Source organism: Mustela nivalis (genome assembly GCF_964662115.1).
Source record: "Mustela nivalis genome assembly, chromosome: 20".
Classification (NCBI taxonomy): Eukaryota; Metazoa; Chordata; class Mammalia; order Carnivora; family Mustelidae; genus Mustela; species Mustela nivalis.
This window is the reverse complement of record NC_139039.1, coordinates 4308970-4327422: the sequence shown is the minus strand read 5'-3', so window position 1 is coordinate 4327422 and position 18453 is coordinate 4308970. Positions and strand designations below refer to the sequence as shown.

General features: G+C 41.3%; 1 protein-coding gene across 3 annotated transcripts; it reads left to right on the top strand.

The window, feature by feature from the left end:
* Positions 1 to 308: 308 nt before the first annotated feature.
* VDAC3 (voltage dependent anion channel 3) lies at positions 309 to 16587 on the top strand. 3 transcript variants are annotated; one of them, XM_082715214.1, is made up of 10 exons: positions 2628 to 2700; positions 3386 to 3546; positions 5626 to 5694; positions 6807 to 6856; positions 9980 to 10132; positions 10876 to 10928; positions 12885 to 13112; positions 14594 to 14744; positions 15571 to 15628; positions 16066 to 16587. In XM_082715214.1, the coding sequence occupies exons 2-10, from the start codon at positions 3534 to 3536 to the stop codon at positions 16155 to 16157; spliced, it is 867 nt and encodes a 288-aa protein (XP_082571340.1). In that variant the 5' UTR covers positions 2628 to 2700; positions 3386 to 3533; the 3' UTR covers positions 16158 to 16587. The 3 variants fall into 3 exon arrangements, with proteins under 3 accessions (XP_082571341.1, XP_082571340.1, XP_082571342.1); XM_082715215.1 differs by lacking the exon at positions 3386 to 3546 and having other exon boundaries at positions 309 to 2700; XM_082715216.1 differs by lacking the exon at positions 3386 to 3546 and having other exon boundaries at positions 2669 to 2997.
* Positions 16588 to 18453: the final 1866 nt, after the last annotated feature.

Genomic DNA, 18453 nt, shown 5'->3' with positions numbered 1-18453 from the left:
AGATCCCAAGTGCAGTGGGGGGGAAGAGAACTGGCTGTAGTTTCAGGATGGTTGAGGCCAGGGTCTTGGTTTGGGCATTGAGCATGAACCTGGATCCAGCTAAGTTGACAGGGCCGGAGAGACATGAAGCAAAGGAAGGATTTCCTGGGTGGCAGCCGTTTTTCTTAACTTCTTCTTTCATCGCCTTCCTGAGGAAGTCTCTCTGTACGCCTAGGGCTGGTGGGGTCAAGTCCTTTCAGAAGAAAGATCTTTGGATAACAGAAGCTGAATGAAGGAGTGTTGCCAAATTCCCATTCAAGTGCTTTTTTTTTTTAAGTATTTTATTTATTTGACACAGAGAGAGAAATCACAAGTAGGCAGAGAGGCAGGCAGAGAGAGGGGAGAAAGCAGGTTCCCTGTGGAGCAGAGAGCCCAACGTGGGGCTCGATCCCAGGACCCTGGGATCACGACCCGAGCCGAAGGCAGAGGCTTCAACCCACTGAGCTACCCAGGGGCCCCACAAGTGCTCTTTTTAATAGCCTTTAATGGCCGCCATAACTGACCAAGGCACACACACACATATACACATATATGCACAGGTACGTATATTAGAGCCAATCTTTGTACAGCTTTTAAACTCTTACAGCATATTCTTTTTCATCTGTTATTAACTAATGAACATCTCCCACATGCCAGGTATCTATATGCTATGGATACATTATTTTATTTCTTATCCACTCAATCCTTTGTAGTAGATACTATTTATTTCTATTATGCAAAGGTAGAGACTGAGTCACAGAGAGGTTAAGTTGCTTGCCTAAGATCGAAGAGCTGGCCCATCTAGGATACAAACTCAGCCTCTTTTGACTCCAAAGCTCATTTTATTTAGCCTGCTAAGTAATACTGCTTTGCTTATGATATTTATCATATTCTGCCTCATTCAGCAGGTATTGGTCCAAGTCCTACATTATGAGCCCTTTGGGAGCATTTATCTTATCTATTAGCTTGAAATGCCTTCCTTACACACATCAGACAAATAATGATATCTGCCTACTGATTCAAGTGGCAACTTGTAGACAACATCAATAACTTTTGGGGGGGCTTTTAGTCTCTCCCCAACTTTTTATTTTGAAAAATTTAAAACTTACAGGAAAGTGTACATTTCTATTTTTTTTTTTTTAAGATTTTATTTATTTGCCAGAGAAAGAGAGAGCGAGAGCGCGCACAGGCAGGCAGAGTGGCAGCAGAGGCAGAGGGAGAAGCAGGCTTCCTGAGGAGCAAGGAGCCTGATGTGGGACTCGATGCCAGGATGCTGGGATCACGACCCGAGCCAAAGGCAGACGCTTAACCAACGGAGCCGCCCAGGCGTCCCGGAAAGTGTACATTTCTTGTTCTTGTTTTTGTTTTCTTAACCATTTGAGGTACATGCAGATACATGCTATTTCACTCCTAAATACTTTAGCATACATCTCCTAAAATCAAGGCCATTTCTGCATAACCAGATGCAATTATGAACATCAGAAAATTATACATTGTTGTACTACTAACATAATAAAGTCGAATTTTCCCAATTATGCCAATAATGGTTCCCAATAGCTTTTTTTTTTTTTTTAAATCCAGGTTTCAAGTGAGGATCACATTGCTTGCAGTGCCATACCTTTCTTTTTAATCTAGAATAGTTCATTAGCCTTTTTCTTAATCTTTCCTGAAATTTTACATTTTAGAAGAGACTCAGCGGTTGTTTTGCAGAATGTCCCTCCATGTGGATTTGTCCGATTGTTCCATGAATAGAGTCACAACTTTAGCGAGAATAATACCTTTGTGACCTCTGAGCATCACACGGGGAGCAGGTGACACGGCCTGTACCATCCCTGGTCCTGGTCAGTTTGCTTGCTTGGTGAAGGGTGACTTCTCCCAGTGAAGGTCTCCTTTTCTCTTCAGTAAGGAGTCTGTAGGCTTTGGAACTGCGTGACTGTCTTCAAATGTCTAGCATCTGTGGATAACTTTTTCCTGAAATTGGTGGTCCGGAGTGATGATTTTCTCTTTCTATAATTTCTTCTCTATTTATTAGTTGGTATTCTTCTCTAAAGAAGAGCTTTCTCCTCCGTCTCTCTCCCTTTGAATTACAACCTGTCGCTACCTGTGTGATCTTGGATAAGTCCCGTCACTTACGCCTCGGGGGTAAGACGCCCCGTTGACGCATCCTCAAGCTGAGATGGACTAAGGGTCGCACTCTTGAATTTTAGTCCTCCGGAGACGCAATTCCCGTGAAGCTCTTCTCGGCATCTGACAAACAGGCCCGGTCGCAGCATCCGCCGGGGGCGTCCCAGGTCCTCCCCGACCCCGCAGACCCTCCCATGGCAACAGTAACTAGTAACCTCCGGGCGTTCTCGCGAGAGCGGGCCCCTTCAGGGACAGAGGTGGGTCTCCCGGCCTCTTCGCCTGCGTCGACTCCCGCTCCTGCCACCTGCTCGCCGGGCTCTCCCGCGCACGCGCGCACACGGAGCCGGACAGTTGGGTCCTAAGTTCCTCTCGGCGCTCAGACCCGCGGCGCGCGACCCCGGCGCGACACTGCGGCGCAAACGCCGTGCGCGGGAGGGGCGGGTAGGGGCGCGCAGGCGCCGCGGGGGAGCGTGAGGCCGCGCAGGCGCGGACGGCGTTGGTTTGAAGAAGACCTTCAGCGTTGCCCTGGCAGAGCGGAGCCAGGCCCTCTAGTTGGAGGTGAGGGGACTCGAGACCGTGGGCCGGGCGGCCGGCGGCACGGTGGGGCCGGGGTGGGTAGCGGCCCGCCACCGAGCAGGGGGCGAGCGGGAGGCGAGCCTAACGGGGGGCTCGGAAGGGAGAGAGGAGCCTCACGGGGCGTGGGCCCCGGCGGGCTGCGGACGGCAGAGGGGACCTTGCTCCCCTGACCGCCTCAGGGGATGGAGCCGCGACGCTGTCGTGGGGAGCGGCGCGTGGAGCGCCGTCTCCCTTGCTGGTGGGCCCGCTGGACTTTGTAGGCGTCAGGCCAGAAAGGAGGTTGGTTTCTAGGGAAGTTGGGTCCTCGAACCCTAAACCCACCCCACCCCACCCCCCACCCCGCCCCCAGCTTCCTCTCTGGAATTGTTGTCCAGTATCAGGGGAGCCCTGTAGCACTCCTTATCGCCAAGGGGAGGATGCTGTGTGTGCAGCTGAAGGCGGCGAAACGGGGAACAAAAGGGGCTCTTGACTGTCAAGTTAGTAATTGTGTAAAGCAGTGTTTCCTATTAACCCTTCCCCGGCTGTCTGCATCTACAGCAACCTCGTGCGTTGTGCATGCCAACGAGCAACGGGTGCATTTTGTAGAGCTGATAGAAATGTGCGATGATAGCTTGACTCCCCAGTGACATGAAGTCTGTCTTCTCTGTTTTTTGCTTGATCATACCAGCAGTGCATTTCCCATCAGAATCACGGGCCTGAAAAAGTAAGCTTGAACTAGGCAGAATTGAGATCACTTAGTAAACTAAACCGGCTACACTTTTGCAAAGTGTCTTTGAAAAAATAGAGCAAAATGCTAAAAGACTGTCGTCAGACGGATGTTTCTAAACAGTTAAGTGTATCTTTTCTCTTGTCAGTAGATGAAAATCCAGACTGTAAAGACTTAACATTTTTATTTGACTATATAGGGCCTGCCTTTCTCTACCAACCTCCTCATGTTTAGACTTCTGGCAAATTACATCAGATACCAGCATTGGCTGAAATAATAAAAGAGTAGTATCAGATTGCATTGGCAATGTGTAAATAGTCTAGAATTGATAATTTGAATGCAGGAAATTGAATTGTAAAAGAATTGCCCTGGAAGTGAACTCTGAAACCCTGACTTAGGACAAAGATTTATTAACGTGTGAGTCGTTATTTTCTCTTTGACCTTTACTATACTCTTTTACATATATATTTTGTATTATACTCCACCCTCTTAACGTATGTCTGTCATATTTGACAGGCTTAGATTAGGAACAAATTTTAAATCACAATTAAAAAGTGCATCATAGGGACGCCTGGGTGGCTCAGTTGGTTAAGCAGCTGCCTTCAGCTCAGGTCATGATCCCAGCGTCCTGGGATCGAGTCCCACATCGGGTTCCTTGCTTGGCAGGGAGCCTGCTTTTCCCTCTGCCTCTGCCTGCAACTCTGCCTGTGCTCGCTCTCGCTCCTCTCTCTCTGACAAATAAATTAAAAAAAAAAAAAAAAAGTGCATCATAAGCATATGTTGTGTTCAGATATGATGGTATAGGCAGAAACTTAGTAGGGGCAGATTAAGAGCCAGGCTGAATATAAGTAATTATTAGTTTGATTGTGTAGATAATTCAGACAGTAATTTCATGGGATAGCTGGTGCTCTGGATTTTTCTGGTATTTTTCTGGTATTGGATTAATGATACTGCTTGAGATGGTTCTACAGTTGGCTAGATGTGGCTCTTGAGGCTGTTTGCAGGACAAGAGGGCAGAGGGGTGGTATGTTTATCCGTGTAGACAGAGCTTCTGAGAACTTCAACATGAGAGCCATATCTGCAGTAGAAAAGCTTTGTGAGTACCAAGTAGGTAAGGTGAAAACTGAAGGCACCTTTGATTTTTGAAGGCTTTGACTTTAGAGTATACACCAGTTTTTGGTAAGCAAAATTGCTGCAGGTAGAATTTATCCTGTTTGCGGTTAATGGGTAAGATTATGTAATTTTATTTTTAAAAGAGCTTTGAGAGAGAACATATTCTGAATGAATGCATTCCAATTAGTATGGTTAATATTTTAAAAGAGCTGAGTTTCACAGTGGCAAAAATGTTAACCCTGAAGATTTTTAATGCATCTATTCTTACAGTTCTTCAAAACAGTTTTACTTTGCCACTTTAGTTGCTCTTGGCTTTATAACAGCACAAGAAATGTTTTTCTAATGTAAAGTTTGCATATATATGAATATATAGATTTTTAAAGTAGAAAGTCCAATTTAACAAAGCTTCTCCTGGGGCGCCTGGGAGGCTCAGTGGGTTAAGCCTCTGCTTTCGGCTCAGGTCATGATCCCAGGGTTCTGGGATCGAGCCCCGCATCGGGCTCTCTGTTCAGCAGGAGCCTGCTTTCCTTCCTCTCTCTCTGCCTGCCTCTCTGCCTACTTGTGAATCTCTGTCAAGTAAATTTAAAAAAAAAAAAAAAGAAAGAAAAAAATTTTTAACAAAGCTTCTCCTTCAGCCTCTGAGAAATGTTTCTTTGAAATGCAGTCAGAAAGATGATCTCTGTGAATCTCATGAAAAAATCCTTTTATTATGCCATATTCTGGGAAGTTCTTTGTATCTGACACAGAGAGAGAGAGCGCACAAGTAGGCAGAGTGGCAGGCAGAGGGAGAGGGAGAAGCTGGCTCTTCACTGAGCAGGGAGTCGATGTGGGGCTCAATCCCAGACCCTAGGACCATGCCCTGAACCAAGGCAGCTGTTTAACCAACTGAGACACCCTGGCGCCCCTGGAAAGTTCTTCGTAAAGAAGCAGAATGCCTTCTAACTTTGCTTGCATTAGGGTGTGAGCATTAATGATGCATAGGCAGAGAAAACCATATACCTCTTCTCACAGGGCTAAATACTAAGACTTTGGGTGAGTAAATATTAAATGGCTCTTTTTGTTCCTTTGTCCTTATTTTTCTTCATAAGATATGTGTAACACGCCGACTTACTGTGACCTAGGAAAGGCCGCGAAGGATGTCTTCAATAAAGGATATGGTAGGTGTGCTTTTGTACATTTCCAATTTGGGGTAAGGGTTAGTGTTGAATGCTTATTACTATATGCAAGATGCAGTGCTAGTAAAATGAGGTTAAATTAATATTAATCTACTTCACAAGATTTAAGGGGATAGCTATCAACAGATTAGTTACTCAATTAGAGGTAGAGTGTCTTAGAAGCGTTAAAAGCAAATAATACAAATATGCATGCATATACATTTGCATGTTTAATGTTATCTCTAAGATGAAGTAATAGAAATTTGTAATACTTTTGTCCCTTCTGGCCAGTTCTGGAGACAGTTAAAGTGGGGGGTACATTTTTCTCCTCCAAATAATGGGTATTTTTATGAGCATGAAGATAGAACTTTTGACTTCTTTGATGTAACATATTCTTGATCCCAAATGGATATATATATTTTTAAAATTTTATTTATTTATTTGATGAGAGAGACACAGCAAGAGAGGAAACACAAGCAGGGGGAGTGGGAGAAGGAGAAGCAGGCTTCCCATGGAACAGGGAGCCCAATGTGTGTGGCTTGATCCCAGATCCTGGGATCATGACCTGAGCCAAGGCAGATGCTTAATGACTGAGCCACCCAGGTGTCCCTGTTTTGATTTTTAAAATATAGTTTTTTAATTTTTGTGCTATATACATTTGATTTTTCTTATTAACTAGTATAATTAAGTCTGTACTTAAATAAGCATAGTATTTTCTGATAATTTTTTTCTTTGAGAGCTTAAAAATTATACTTATTTCATAATTCAGTTTTTAATGGAACTCTCACCTGATGAGGATACTGTGTATTTTCCATATAGAGGGTATATGGACTGTTTTCATAATCTCTAAGTTGTAAAAACTGGAGTGAAGGGGCGTCTGGGTGGCTCAATGGGTTAAGCCTCTGCCTTCAGGGTCATAGTCTCAGGGTCCTGGGAGCAAGCCCCGCATTGGGCTCTCTGTTCAGCAGGGAGGCTGCTTACCCCTCTCTCTGCCTGCCTCTCTCCCTACTTGTGATCTCTCTCTCTGTCAAATAAAATAAAAATTGTTAAAAAAAAAAAAAAAACTGGAGTGAATATCACATTTTGTATATTACTGTATTTTTCTTTTCGCCTAGGATTTGGCATGGTCAAAATAGATCTGAAAACCAAGTCCTGTAGTGGAGTGGTGAGTATCCAATATAATTTTAATAGATGTAGCATAATTAACTTAAAGGAACCTGTTAAAAAATTGTTTAGTCTAGTTCTGTGAGTCAGTGTACATTTGGCACTATGCTGTCCTCCCTACGGTTTCGTCATACTCTCAGATTTTAGTGAGCATCTTTGCCTTCACCTTAGACAATCAGGTTGAATTTTGGGGGAGAAGAAATGTTCTCATAATTAGAATAATAATAAGAATTCTTACCCTCATAATAAGAATATGCTGAGTTTTATTCTCAGGAGATATAAAATATATGTATTTTTTTGACCCATATCGTATCTTTATACTTTCATGAATACATATGTGGGTACTAAAAACCTTACTTCCATTATGATGGGTTCAAGTAGGTTTTATTGCCCTCTTACAGAAACAGATTATAGTCTGTCCCTGCATGATTGGTCAAAACAAATATAGAACTAAATTCATACAAAGGCTTAATCTACAGTTTTTATTGGATGTTTGTAAGGTCTTTTTTACTGGAAGTTAAGAATATAGTAAAGGATACAGGCATATTTTCAAAGTACCATTAACCAGAATAACCAGAACTTTTATTCAGTAAATCTGGCAAATCGATTAACTTTACATTCACTGTATTCTCTGGTTTCTGCTCACCGATAGCATATAGCATATCTTTTTAGTATTTACCTGTTTAAACCAGTGCTAATTTTATTTCCAGATAACAATAATTTAATTAAGAGGAGCTAAAGGAATGTGGAATTCTTACGATACTTTGTCTCATACTCCTGGTTTGTCACTATCATTTTCTTCCTGGGTTTTTGTAGTGGTAAATAAATACATATGCAGCTACTGCTGGATGGCATATTGTTACATGGTTCTGTTAAAAGAGAAATATTATACTAACTTTGAATAGGGTTTCAGAATTTGGTCAAGTTAGGTTTGTGTTGCAAAAATCATCGACTAAAATTTTATCTCCTTTCCATGCTGCTGTGGTGTGGGACTGTTCATTTAGATGGTAAGAAAAACAGAGCATATTTGTGTGCTTGCTTTTATGGCTGCTTTTGGTCTCTGGTATTGATTTAGGATAAATTTCATCCATTGCTCCATTCATCCATTGCAGTCCATTCTTAGATTGCACTTAATATTTGTATTATATACCATCTACTTCACATAACATTTTTTTGGTGGTTTCGTCGCATGCTAGCCTTTACTGTAGAGTTGTAGATACTATGTGCATGTTATAAATGTATTTTGCACTGTTTGATCTAATGAAGAAGTTAGAGAAAAACTAAAGCAATGGTGAGGCAATTAAACTTTTTAACTTAGAAAAATTCTGGCCTTTTCTTTAAGATTTGTTCTTCAGGTATTTTAGACTTTTGAGAGAACTTCAAACTAAGAAATAATGGTAACAAGGAAAAGATATAGACTAACTACACTTCTACCTTAGTTGTGTGTGTGAAGTTTTCCTAACACGGAAATTGAGGTTTATCTATGCTATACTTTCAAGTTTATGAGGGACATATATGAAAAATAAAACACTGGAAAGTTGGATTTACTAAAGAAAGCAGTGCTCGCATTGTGTGGACTATTAAACATGACTCACATTTTGTCATTTTGTGCTGAGGTCTTGCCCTAAAGTGTGCAGCATGATACTCTCTTGGAAAATTTCCTGCGTGCTGTTGATAAACAGATCATAGTTTCCCAGTTGTTTCATCAGCCTTAGAGCTAGAGCTAGGGAACAGGCTATTTGGTAAAGGATTCATATTGCGGGCAGTGACACAGACCTGCTCAGGGCTGGCAGCATTTCATGACTGCTGGCAGCATTTCAGAAATGTTCTCTGAAAACAGGGCCCATCAGAAGGTTTATTTCTTGACAGTTCATAGATTGTCAGTGACAGGTGTTGACTGTTTGCTTCCTTTTAGAGGGAGATCTGTTTCCTATTGCTCATTGTCATATGACTAAAATGACACCTAACTAGGGAGGAGGATATATTTTGAGGTGTTCATAGTAACTATTTGATAGAAAGCACTTTAAAAGGTAGATGGTGGAGGGGTGCCTGGGTGGCTCAGTGGATTAAGCTGCTGCCTTCGGCTCAGGTCATGATCTCAGGGTCCTGGGATTGAGCCCCGCATCGGGCTTTCTGCTCAGCAGGGAGCCTGCTTCCCCCTCTGTCTCTGCCTGCCTCTCTGCCTACTTGTGCTCTCTCTCTCTGTCAAATAAAAAAAAAAAAAAAAAAAAAAAAATTAAAAAAAAAAAAAAAGGTAGATGGCGGAGAAGGGAGAAAGACAAGTTATGCCATTCCGTTCTGTTGTGAAAAATGGGTCCATACTTTCAAGTATTGAGATTGTTTATACCAGAAGTTTTCCCGATAGTTTTGTGGTCCAAAGCAATAAAATTTTTGTGACAGTGTAACTGTACTTCATGCCACTGAACTGCACACTTAAAAATGGTAAATTTTATGTTAGATATATTTTACCACAATAAAAATAAAAAATTTAATGCACTGAAGTTCTCTTAAAAGAGGGTAGGGCTGGAACACCTGGGTGGATCAGTCGGTTAAGGGTCTGCCTTTGGCTCAGGTCATGATCCCAGCACCTTGGAACTGAGCCCCATGTGGGGCTCCCTGCTCAGCAGGGAGTTTGCGTCTCCCTCCCTCTGCTCTTGCATGCTCACTCACCACCCCCCAAATAAATAAATAAAATCTTAAAAAAAAAAAAAAGAGGGTGGGTAATCTTTTCTGGTGTTTGGGGATTTTTAAGGACTTTAAAATTAACAAATAGTTTGAAAGATATGATAGAGAATGAGTAATCTTTTTTCAAGTCACGAAAGTAAAATGTTTAAGATTCGATATTTTTTCTTTTTAGTAAAGGCAATTCAGTAAAAATATTTGTCTTCTAAAGGAAAGAAGTTAAGATTCCCATTTTAGTAAGAGAGTATGTGGAACAAGAAGTATCAGTAAGAGAGCTGTAACAGTGGAAAGATCTGAAACTGATTAAACTTTAGAAATAAGAAAGCAGGAAATACTTTGTGGTAACAAACTGTATTGGTTTCTGATGCATTCAACACTACTTTCTGAAATTTTTTCTGTTTGTTGAGTTGATTTTAAAGTAATTATTCTTCTTGCTTATCAGGAATTTTCTACTTCTGGTCATGCCTACACTGATACAGGGAAAGCGTCAGGCAACCTAGAGACCAAATATAAGGTCTGTAACTATGGACTTACCTTCACCCAGAAATGGAATACAGACAATACTCTTGGAACAGAAATCTCTTTGGAGAATAAGGTAAGAGAAAGCATTAGGAGTTATTTGTAGGTTAAATTTATCTTGCAGATAAAATGATCTGTAAACCCCAAATACAGTGTGAGTGAGATCTTATAACCTAGATAATAGCCATATTTTTTCTCTGCATGTGGCCATCTTTGATATGTCTTAGATTTCTAGAAATACATCTTTGTGAGTGCATAATTAGCACATTACATCTTTGTTCTGACCAGTTCTGTTTATAACTGAGCCTCTCCTGGGTAGACCAAACTATTCATAGTGAGGTAGTTTGATTTTTTTTTTTGTAATTGTTGCAAAATTGGCTCCATAGAAAACTGTTTCTAAATTCTATCATGTCTTCACAGAGAAAAATTTATCAGCAGATACTCGTTAAGTATTTGCTATGTACAGGGCACTGTTTTTTGAGGTATGTCTACATGCACGCTACCATAGATAACATATGAGTAACTGAATAAATTCCTTAGGTTGACTTGTTAAATGTTGGGTTATCTCATTACAGTAATTTCAAGAGAGTAACAAGATTACTTGGTTGTATTGGAATTTTGTTGTTATTTTACTGTAATTAATGTTATTGGCTGTGATAGAATTTAACCTATACATTTAAACCTGATTTGTGGTGAGAGAATCTGATGAAACCTGGAGTTAAGGCGGAGGGGAAGGATAAAGACATAATTTAGTAAGTAACTTAATATTTGGTCAAAAAACCAGAAAATTACTAATTGTTTATTTTAAATCTTTTTCAGTTGGCTGAAGGGTTGAAACTGACTCTTGATACCATATTTGTACCGAACACAGGGTAATTATCCAAACCCCATTTTCTGAAATGTTTTTGTAGACTGTAGGGAGAGAGCACTTTAGACTGGAGAATTGCAATGAAACGTTTAGATCCAGGGAAAACTTAGGAGGTTGCTGTTAGGAATACTAGAGGACCTTGTGTTTACAGTAAAGAGATTGGAGGATTCCTTTGAAGTAGGGTAAAGTTTTGATTTGAAAATTGAACAGATGAACAAAATACAAAGCTAGTCCAGAGGCACATTATAGGAAAAGTTCAGGAGCTAGAATGTTTTGAGACTAGATATTTCTTTTTCTTTCTTTCTTTTCTTTTTTTTTTTTTTTTTTTTTTTAAGATTTTCTATTCAAGTAATCTCTACACTCATTGTGGGGCTCAAACTCACAACCCTTGTGAGACCAAGTGTTGCATGCTCTACTAACTGAGCCAGCAGGCGTTCCAAGACTAGATATTTCTTCTTTTTGTTTTTGTTTTAAAGATTTTATTTATTTCTTTGACAGAGAGAGAGAGATCGCAAGTAGGCAGAGAGGCAGACAGAGAGATGGGGGGAAGCAGGCTTCCTGCTGAGGAGAGAGCTGATGTGGGGCTCGATCCCAGGACCCTGAGACCATGACCTGAGCCCGAAGGCAGAGGCTTATTAACCCACTGAGCCACCCATGCACCCCCAAAACTAGATATTTCTTAAGTGCTTCTAAGATTCATGGATGTGGTATTTCACTGAGAGGTTAATTTCTTAAGAAAACAGTGTAATCTCCTGGCTGTGGAAAGCTATAAGCAATAGTTCTGCTACCGACATCCTTTTTTAGTCTTTAGAAATCTCCTAACCTCTGTGCTTCAATTTCTTTGTCTAAAAAACAGGGATCATGTTGTTTCCTATCTGCCTCACATGGGCTGGTGCTAGAAAGGGGCAAAGTGGCATTTTTCTTCAGCTGTAACAACATGTGTGTCATTCCTGCCACACAGTTGAGTTATCTTCCAGACAAATATTCTCAGAAGCCTGATTAAGGACAAAGATGATAAAAACCAATTTCATGTTTTCAGTACCATTCTTCAGAATTAAATCCGTCTCTTCCATCCATCTAATGTTGTCCAGGGAGAAAACACTGACCTTAAGGAAAAATGAATATGTTTACTAAAGGACTGTATCCTTAAAAAAAATACACTTCTCTTCATGATAGGTTAATTACTTAGAAGTGAAGTATGTCTGTCAAGTGTTACTTTTTTTTTAAAAAGATTTTATTTATTTATATGACAGGCCGAGATCACAAGTAGGCAGAGAGGCAGGGAGAGAGAGAGGAGGAAGCAGGCTCCCTGCTGAGCAGAGAGCCCGATGTGGGGCTCGATCCCAGGACCCTGAGATCATGACCCGAGCCGAAGGCAGAGGATTTAACCACTGAGCCACCCAGGCGCCCCAAGTGTTACGTTTTATAGCATTTGGGCATTTTAAAAACATTTAAAGAAATTTGGGTTCTCATGAATAAATACATATTCAGACTATTTGATACTGAGGTAGCTTATTCCTTTTTATACTTTTATTCATGCCTTTATGATATTAATCATGATATATGCTATCATTTGAACTTACAGTGAAGAATAGGTAAGAATAGTATATGTGTTTCTTTCTTTTCTTTTTAAAGATTTTATTTATTAGAGAGAGTGCGCACACGAAAGAGAGCACAAGTGGTGGGAAAAGCAGACCCCACTGAGCATTGAACCTGATGCGGGGCTCTATCCCAGGACCCTGGGATCACGACTTGAGTTGAAGGCAGAGGCTTTAACCAACTGAGTCACCCACGGGCCCCAGTATATGCATTTCTAATCCTAACAAAATTATATTTGTAGTGCTAAGTCATTTGAAACTTTATTATATGTATGCCACTTATCAAAATAATATTTATGTTGGTGGAGAGAGGGGATCTTACTCTGGACGGTAGTAGAAACTCATGTTTTTATTTCTTACAGAAAGAAGAGTGGAAAATTGAAGGCCTCGTATAAACGGGATTGTTTCAGTCTTGGCAGTAATGTTGATATTGATTTTTCTGGACCAACCATCTATGGCTGGGCTGTGTTAGCTTTTGAAGGTTGGCTTGCTGGCTATCAGATGAGTTTTGACACAGCCAAATCCAAACTGTCACAGAATAATTTCGCCCTGGGTTACAAGGCTGCGGACTTCCAGCTGCACACTCATGTGTGAGTTTATAATTTATTCCGCCTTTACTGGTGCCGTTGTCCAAGAAGAGGGTGGCCATTAGCATGTCGAGAAGGTTAGAAATGATCGTTCCTGCATTAAGTATGCTTTGGTGGACATCCAGCCTCACTGTACTCTCTTCCCAGTCAGTAAAACACTGCCCAGGGTTAGTGCACTTGGTGATTGTGCTGTGCTACTGGTAGTTACTAGCCTCTCAGCCTGTACACCAAACTTTAAGGAGGTTACAAGAACCACTAGGAGGGAGAGAGCCCAGGCATAGGTCGCCTTCTGATAAAAGGGATCCTGTGGAGATATTTCTGCTTCCTCTGGTGCCTTACTCAGCGTGGCAGTATCGGGAAGTAGGTCTGGATCATGAAGAGCAACCGTGTGATTGATGGACCGTCCTGGACCATCCCCAGTGATTCTGCGGAGGTTTTTGGGTATTCTTGGTCACAACCCAGCCGCCCTATGGCATTCATAAGAAGTAGAAATCCTCAAAGCAATCCTGGATTCAATTCTGTAGGTTGCATCCTCTTGGTTAAATGAATTTGAACTTTTATTTTTTTATTTCTTTTAAGATTTTATTTATTTGACAGACATCACAAGCAGGCAGAGAGAGAGAGAGAGAGGAGAAAGCAGGCTCCCAGCTGAGCAGAGAGCCCAATGTGGGGCTCGATCCCAGGACCCTGAGATCATGACCTGAGCTAAAGGCAGAGGCTTTAACCCACTGAGCCACCCAGGCACCCCGAATTTGAACTTTTAAATTATAGTTTATGTCTTGGCCTACTGGGCACTGTTAATATACCAGGGAAAAAAAAGGTAAAGGAAGAACTCTGTGTTTTGGAAGTGTTAGATTGCTCTCCACTACACATTCCAGGTCACTATGATGCCTGAAATAAAGTCAAGCAGTGGTAGAGACAGTGGCGTTAAAACTGATGAAACAGTACAATCGGGAAAACCATGAAAACTCAGGGTCTAAGTTCTGGGATGCTTAAAAGCAATAACTTAGGCATGTCTCTAGAGCAGTGCGCTCTGGGTATTGTGGGGGTGGTGCTTTTGGACTCAGGGATGTTTCAAGTAAAGTTCAGAAATGGCTTATTCTTGTACTGCTGTGTTTTTTGTTTTGCAGAAATCTTTATTGAACTATACTTTCAGGTTTCTGAATTCTTTCAACATCTCATAGACTCATAGATCATATTTCCCTGAAGTATCTACCTTTGTGCATAACTGACATATGTCTAAGAAATTTACATTGTGGGGAGCTGAGTAAATGAATCAAATGTTAATTACATTTTAATTAGCCAGTATAAATTACATAACTGGATTTAGTTCCTTGTTTTCTTTGGGAATCATTTATACTAGAAGTTTGCTGAAATAGGGGAGTTGGAAAATGAGATCCTTGTCTAAACAGTCTTGGAATTTGTTTCCATATCATAAGAGTGGTACAAACTAGGTATGACTTTTTCTTATACTATTAAAATAGGAATGATGGCACTGAATTTGGAGGGTCTATCTACCAGAAGGTTAACGAGAAGATAGAAACGTCAATAAACCTTGCTTGGACGGCCGGCAGTAACAACACCCGTTTTGGCATCGCTGCTAAATACAAGCTGGACTATAGAACTTCTCTGTCTGTAAGAACGTGCTGTGAGATTGGGTTTCCGCTAAGTTGTCAATGAGTGTTGTGATTTGGTTGGTGTGTGTGCATATTCTTTATTGATTTTAGTGAGCCGGTCATTGTGTAGTGAAAAGAGTATTATACCTCAAGTCCAGGAATGTGGATTCTAGTCCTAGTTCTTCCTATAATTATTTGGCTGTTGTCTGACCTTGTGGAGTCATCTCTTTGGCCTCAAAATTTTCTTATCTGTAAATTCATGGGATTTGATTACTATTCCTGTTGGTATTAGTAATTCTTATTAATAATGACACTAATTGAGCTCTCAAATTTCAGGTACTGTGCTAAGGGCTTAATGTGTAATATCTCATTTAATCCTCCCAACTACTCCATGTGGTGAGTAGTATCCTTATGCCCATTTTATAGATGAGGGAACTGAGACTTGGAAAGGTCAGGTAACTTGCCCAGAGCCCCAAGTAAGTGGCAGTGTCAAGATTGGAATCCAGATCTTCTCTCACCAGAGTTCATGTTCTAACCACTGTCTGAGTTTGTAAGCTGACATCTCAAAAAATTCAGTACACCAGGGGTGTTTGGATGCACAGTGTTTTAAAAATTTTGCTTGAGGCCTTTAAGCGTGCATTCTCAAGGACCCTACTATCCCTACCAGTCCTATTAACTGAAGAGACTTCTACCTTCTTATTAATTAAATTTTCAGTTTTGGTAGTTCTAGATTGGCCCAAATTTGCTTTAGTTTTGGAAATCTGCTGCATGAAATAGTGGTTGTACTGGACTTACATATTATGAAGTTGATTATTTTCTGTTTCTATTTTATCTCCTAATCTTAGGCTAAAGTAAATAATGCCAGCCTGATCGGACTGGGTTATACTCAGACCCTTCGACCGGGTGAGTAAAGGAATTAATAACAATGAGCGTGGGTTGGAGGTAATGGAGAAATAATGAAAATAACCTATAAAACCTACAATCAACTGTAGGTCAATTCAGACCATTTTGTCACAGTTGATTGTTCATACAAAGTAAAACCGATCCAAGTGCCTGTGCTTAACAAGTCTTTATAGATTTCTTACTATAATTTGGTCACTCTGGCTTGTGACGCATTTTTCTTAACCCTGAACTCCAGGTGATTTGCGGTGATTATGCTTTGCTCATTGCAGATCAGAAGATTATAGATAACCTGGGTTGATTTAGTCGGACCTGAATGCCTGTAACTCTCACACCCGGCTGTAATCTATCCCTTGACTCTGTCTGTTGTTTCTAGAAAATGGAAGATAAGCTTGTAATACTTGCTATAACGAGTGATTGTGGTGTCTTCTTCTTCCCAGGCGTCAAACTGACCCTGTCCGCTTTAATCGACGGAAAGAACTTCAATGCAGGAGGTCACAAGGTTGGGTTGGGATTTGAACTAGAGGCTTAACGTGGTTTTGAATAAAGCATCCGATTTGTCCCTGGAGGTGAAGAGAACCCACTATGTTTTGGCCTTAAAATTCTTCTGTGAAATTTCAAAAGTGTGAACTTTTTATTCTTCCAAAGAATTGTAATCCTCCCCACACTGAAGTCTAGAGATCGCAAGTCCATCCAAAGGGAGGTACTTGAAGGCATGCCTGGAAGTTGTCATGTTTGTGCCACATTTCAGTTGAGTTCCGCAGTGTTATTTTTCATGTGTTCCTCAGCGACAGTGCAGTGTCATGTTACAAAGGAAAGACCCGGTCCTCCGGTACATCACGTCCTGCACGTCCCACGCCGCTTTTTCATGACCTTTTAATATATTGGTCTCTGTGCTGTAGTGGAATCTTTGGTTTTGCATCAGAGTAAAATAAAATAAACCCATCACATTTGGAACATAATCGTTCATGTGACTTGCTCGTGGTGGTTTTCTTGTATTTGGTGTGATTGGTTTTGTTTTGAAAAAATCCTCTCATCGGTGGTGGGCGGGACTTGTATCTAGAGGGGCGCGTCGGACGCGCGAGTGCTCTCGCTCACCCCTTCCGCGCTCGTTTATCCGGCCCGCTGCCCTTCTGCACTCAGGCCGAGGCCTGAAACCAGGAGGTTTGTTCCACCGGGCAGAGGCACATCTGCTGGCGTGCCTGCTTCCTACGGCACTGTGGTAAAGCAGGGCCGGACTGATGGTGTAAGCGGCTGAGAAAGAGCGGGGGAGGGGAGTGAGCACAAGGATGGGCAGAGGGAAGAATACAGTAGGGGAAATGCTGTGGGCAAGAGATTGGTAGGAGGAGGCCAGGGCTGGAGGAGACCCATCGTGGCTCCCTTCAGGGCCTCAGCAAAGTACTGGATCGAGAGATACAATAACCAAAGAATGGAGATACCAGCTTCAAAAAGAAATGAATAGGCTGTGATACCTTCAGGGCTTACGGGTAAATATCTTCCCCTCTAAAAACAGAACTCTTTTTTGAAATCTCTTTCTAAAAACAATATATGCTGGTTGCAACAAATGCACGCAGACACAAAAATGAGGATTCCCCTTCCTCTCCCCAGTCCCTTTATCTACTATCTCCAGCAGTTCAATGCTTGCAAATATTTTTCAGTGTCTTTAGAGATTACATAAATATCTTTATAAAATGTGAAAATGCACATCTTGTTTTGCAGTATATTTTATTTTACTTTTTTTTTTTAAGATTTTATTTATTTATTTGACAGAGAGAGATCACAAGTAGGCAGAGAGGCAGGCAGAGAGAGAGAGAGGAGGAAGCAGGCTCCCCGCTAAGCAGAGAGCCCGATGCAGGGCTCGATCCCTGGACTCTGGGATCATGACCTGAGCCGAAGGCAGAGGCTTTAACCCACTGAGCCACCCAGGCACCCCTTTATTTTATTTTCTTAGAAGATTTTATTTGTTTGTTTGACAGAGACAGGGAGCACAAGTGGGAGTGGGAGAGGGAGAAGCAGACTTCTGCCAAGCAGGGAGCCCGATGCAGGGCTCAATCCCAAGACCCTGGGATCGTGACCTGAGCCGAAGGCAGCCACTGAACTGACTGAGCCAACCAGGCACCCATGTATTTTATTTTTTTAAAGATTTTATTTTTAAGTCATGGCTATACCCAACATGGGGCTTGAATTTACAACCCTGAGTTCAAAAGTCACATGCTGTAACCAACTGAGCCAGCCAGGAGCCCTACAATGTACATTTAAATCTGACATACCACAGTCTTCTTTCTGTTTGTTTATATAGCTCTGCCTCACATTTCTTTATTCTATTTGACTTATAAAGGTGATATTAACTATTCCCCTTTTTACTGTATTACATTGTTTGGTTTATAAACACTGCTGCATTGAATATCTTTGTCCACTTTTGTAAATATTTCCATAGCAGCGCTGCCTAGATCTTTCTCTGATGGTGAAAATGATCTGTCTGCTTTGCCTCATATGGTCGTCACTAGGCAGATGTGGCTGTTGAGCACTTGGAATATAACTAGGTCAGTGGAAGAACTCAGACTTTTTTTTATTTTTAAGTAATCTCTACACCCAGCATGGGGCTTGAACTCACAAGAGTCACATGCTCCGTACCAACCAAGCCAGCTGGGAGCTCTGGAAGAACTAAATTTTTAGTTCTATTTCCTCTTAACTAAATTTGAGATTGCTAAATCATAGGGCATATACATTTAATAAGTAGTACGAAATTGTCCTTCAGAAATTTATATCAAGTTATATTTCTACCATTGGTGGTCAAGAGTGCCCATTTTCCACATCCTCAAATGTGG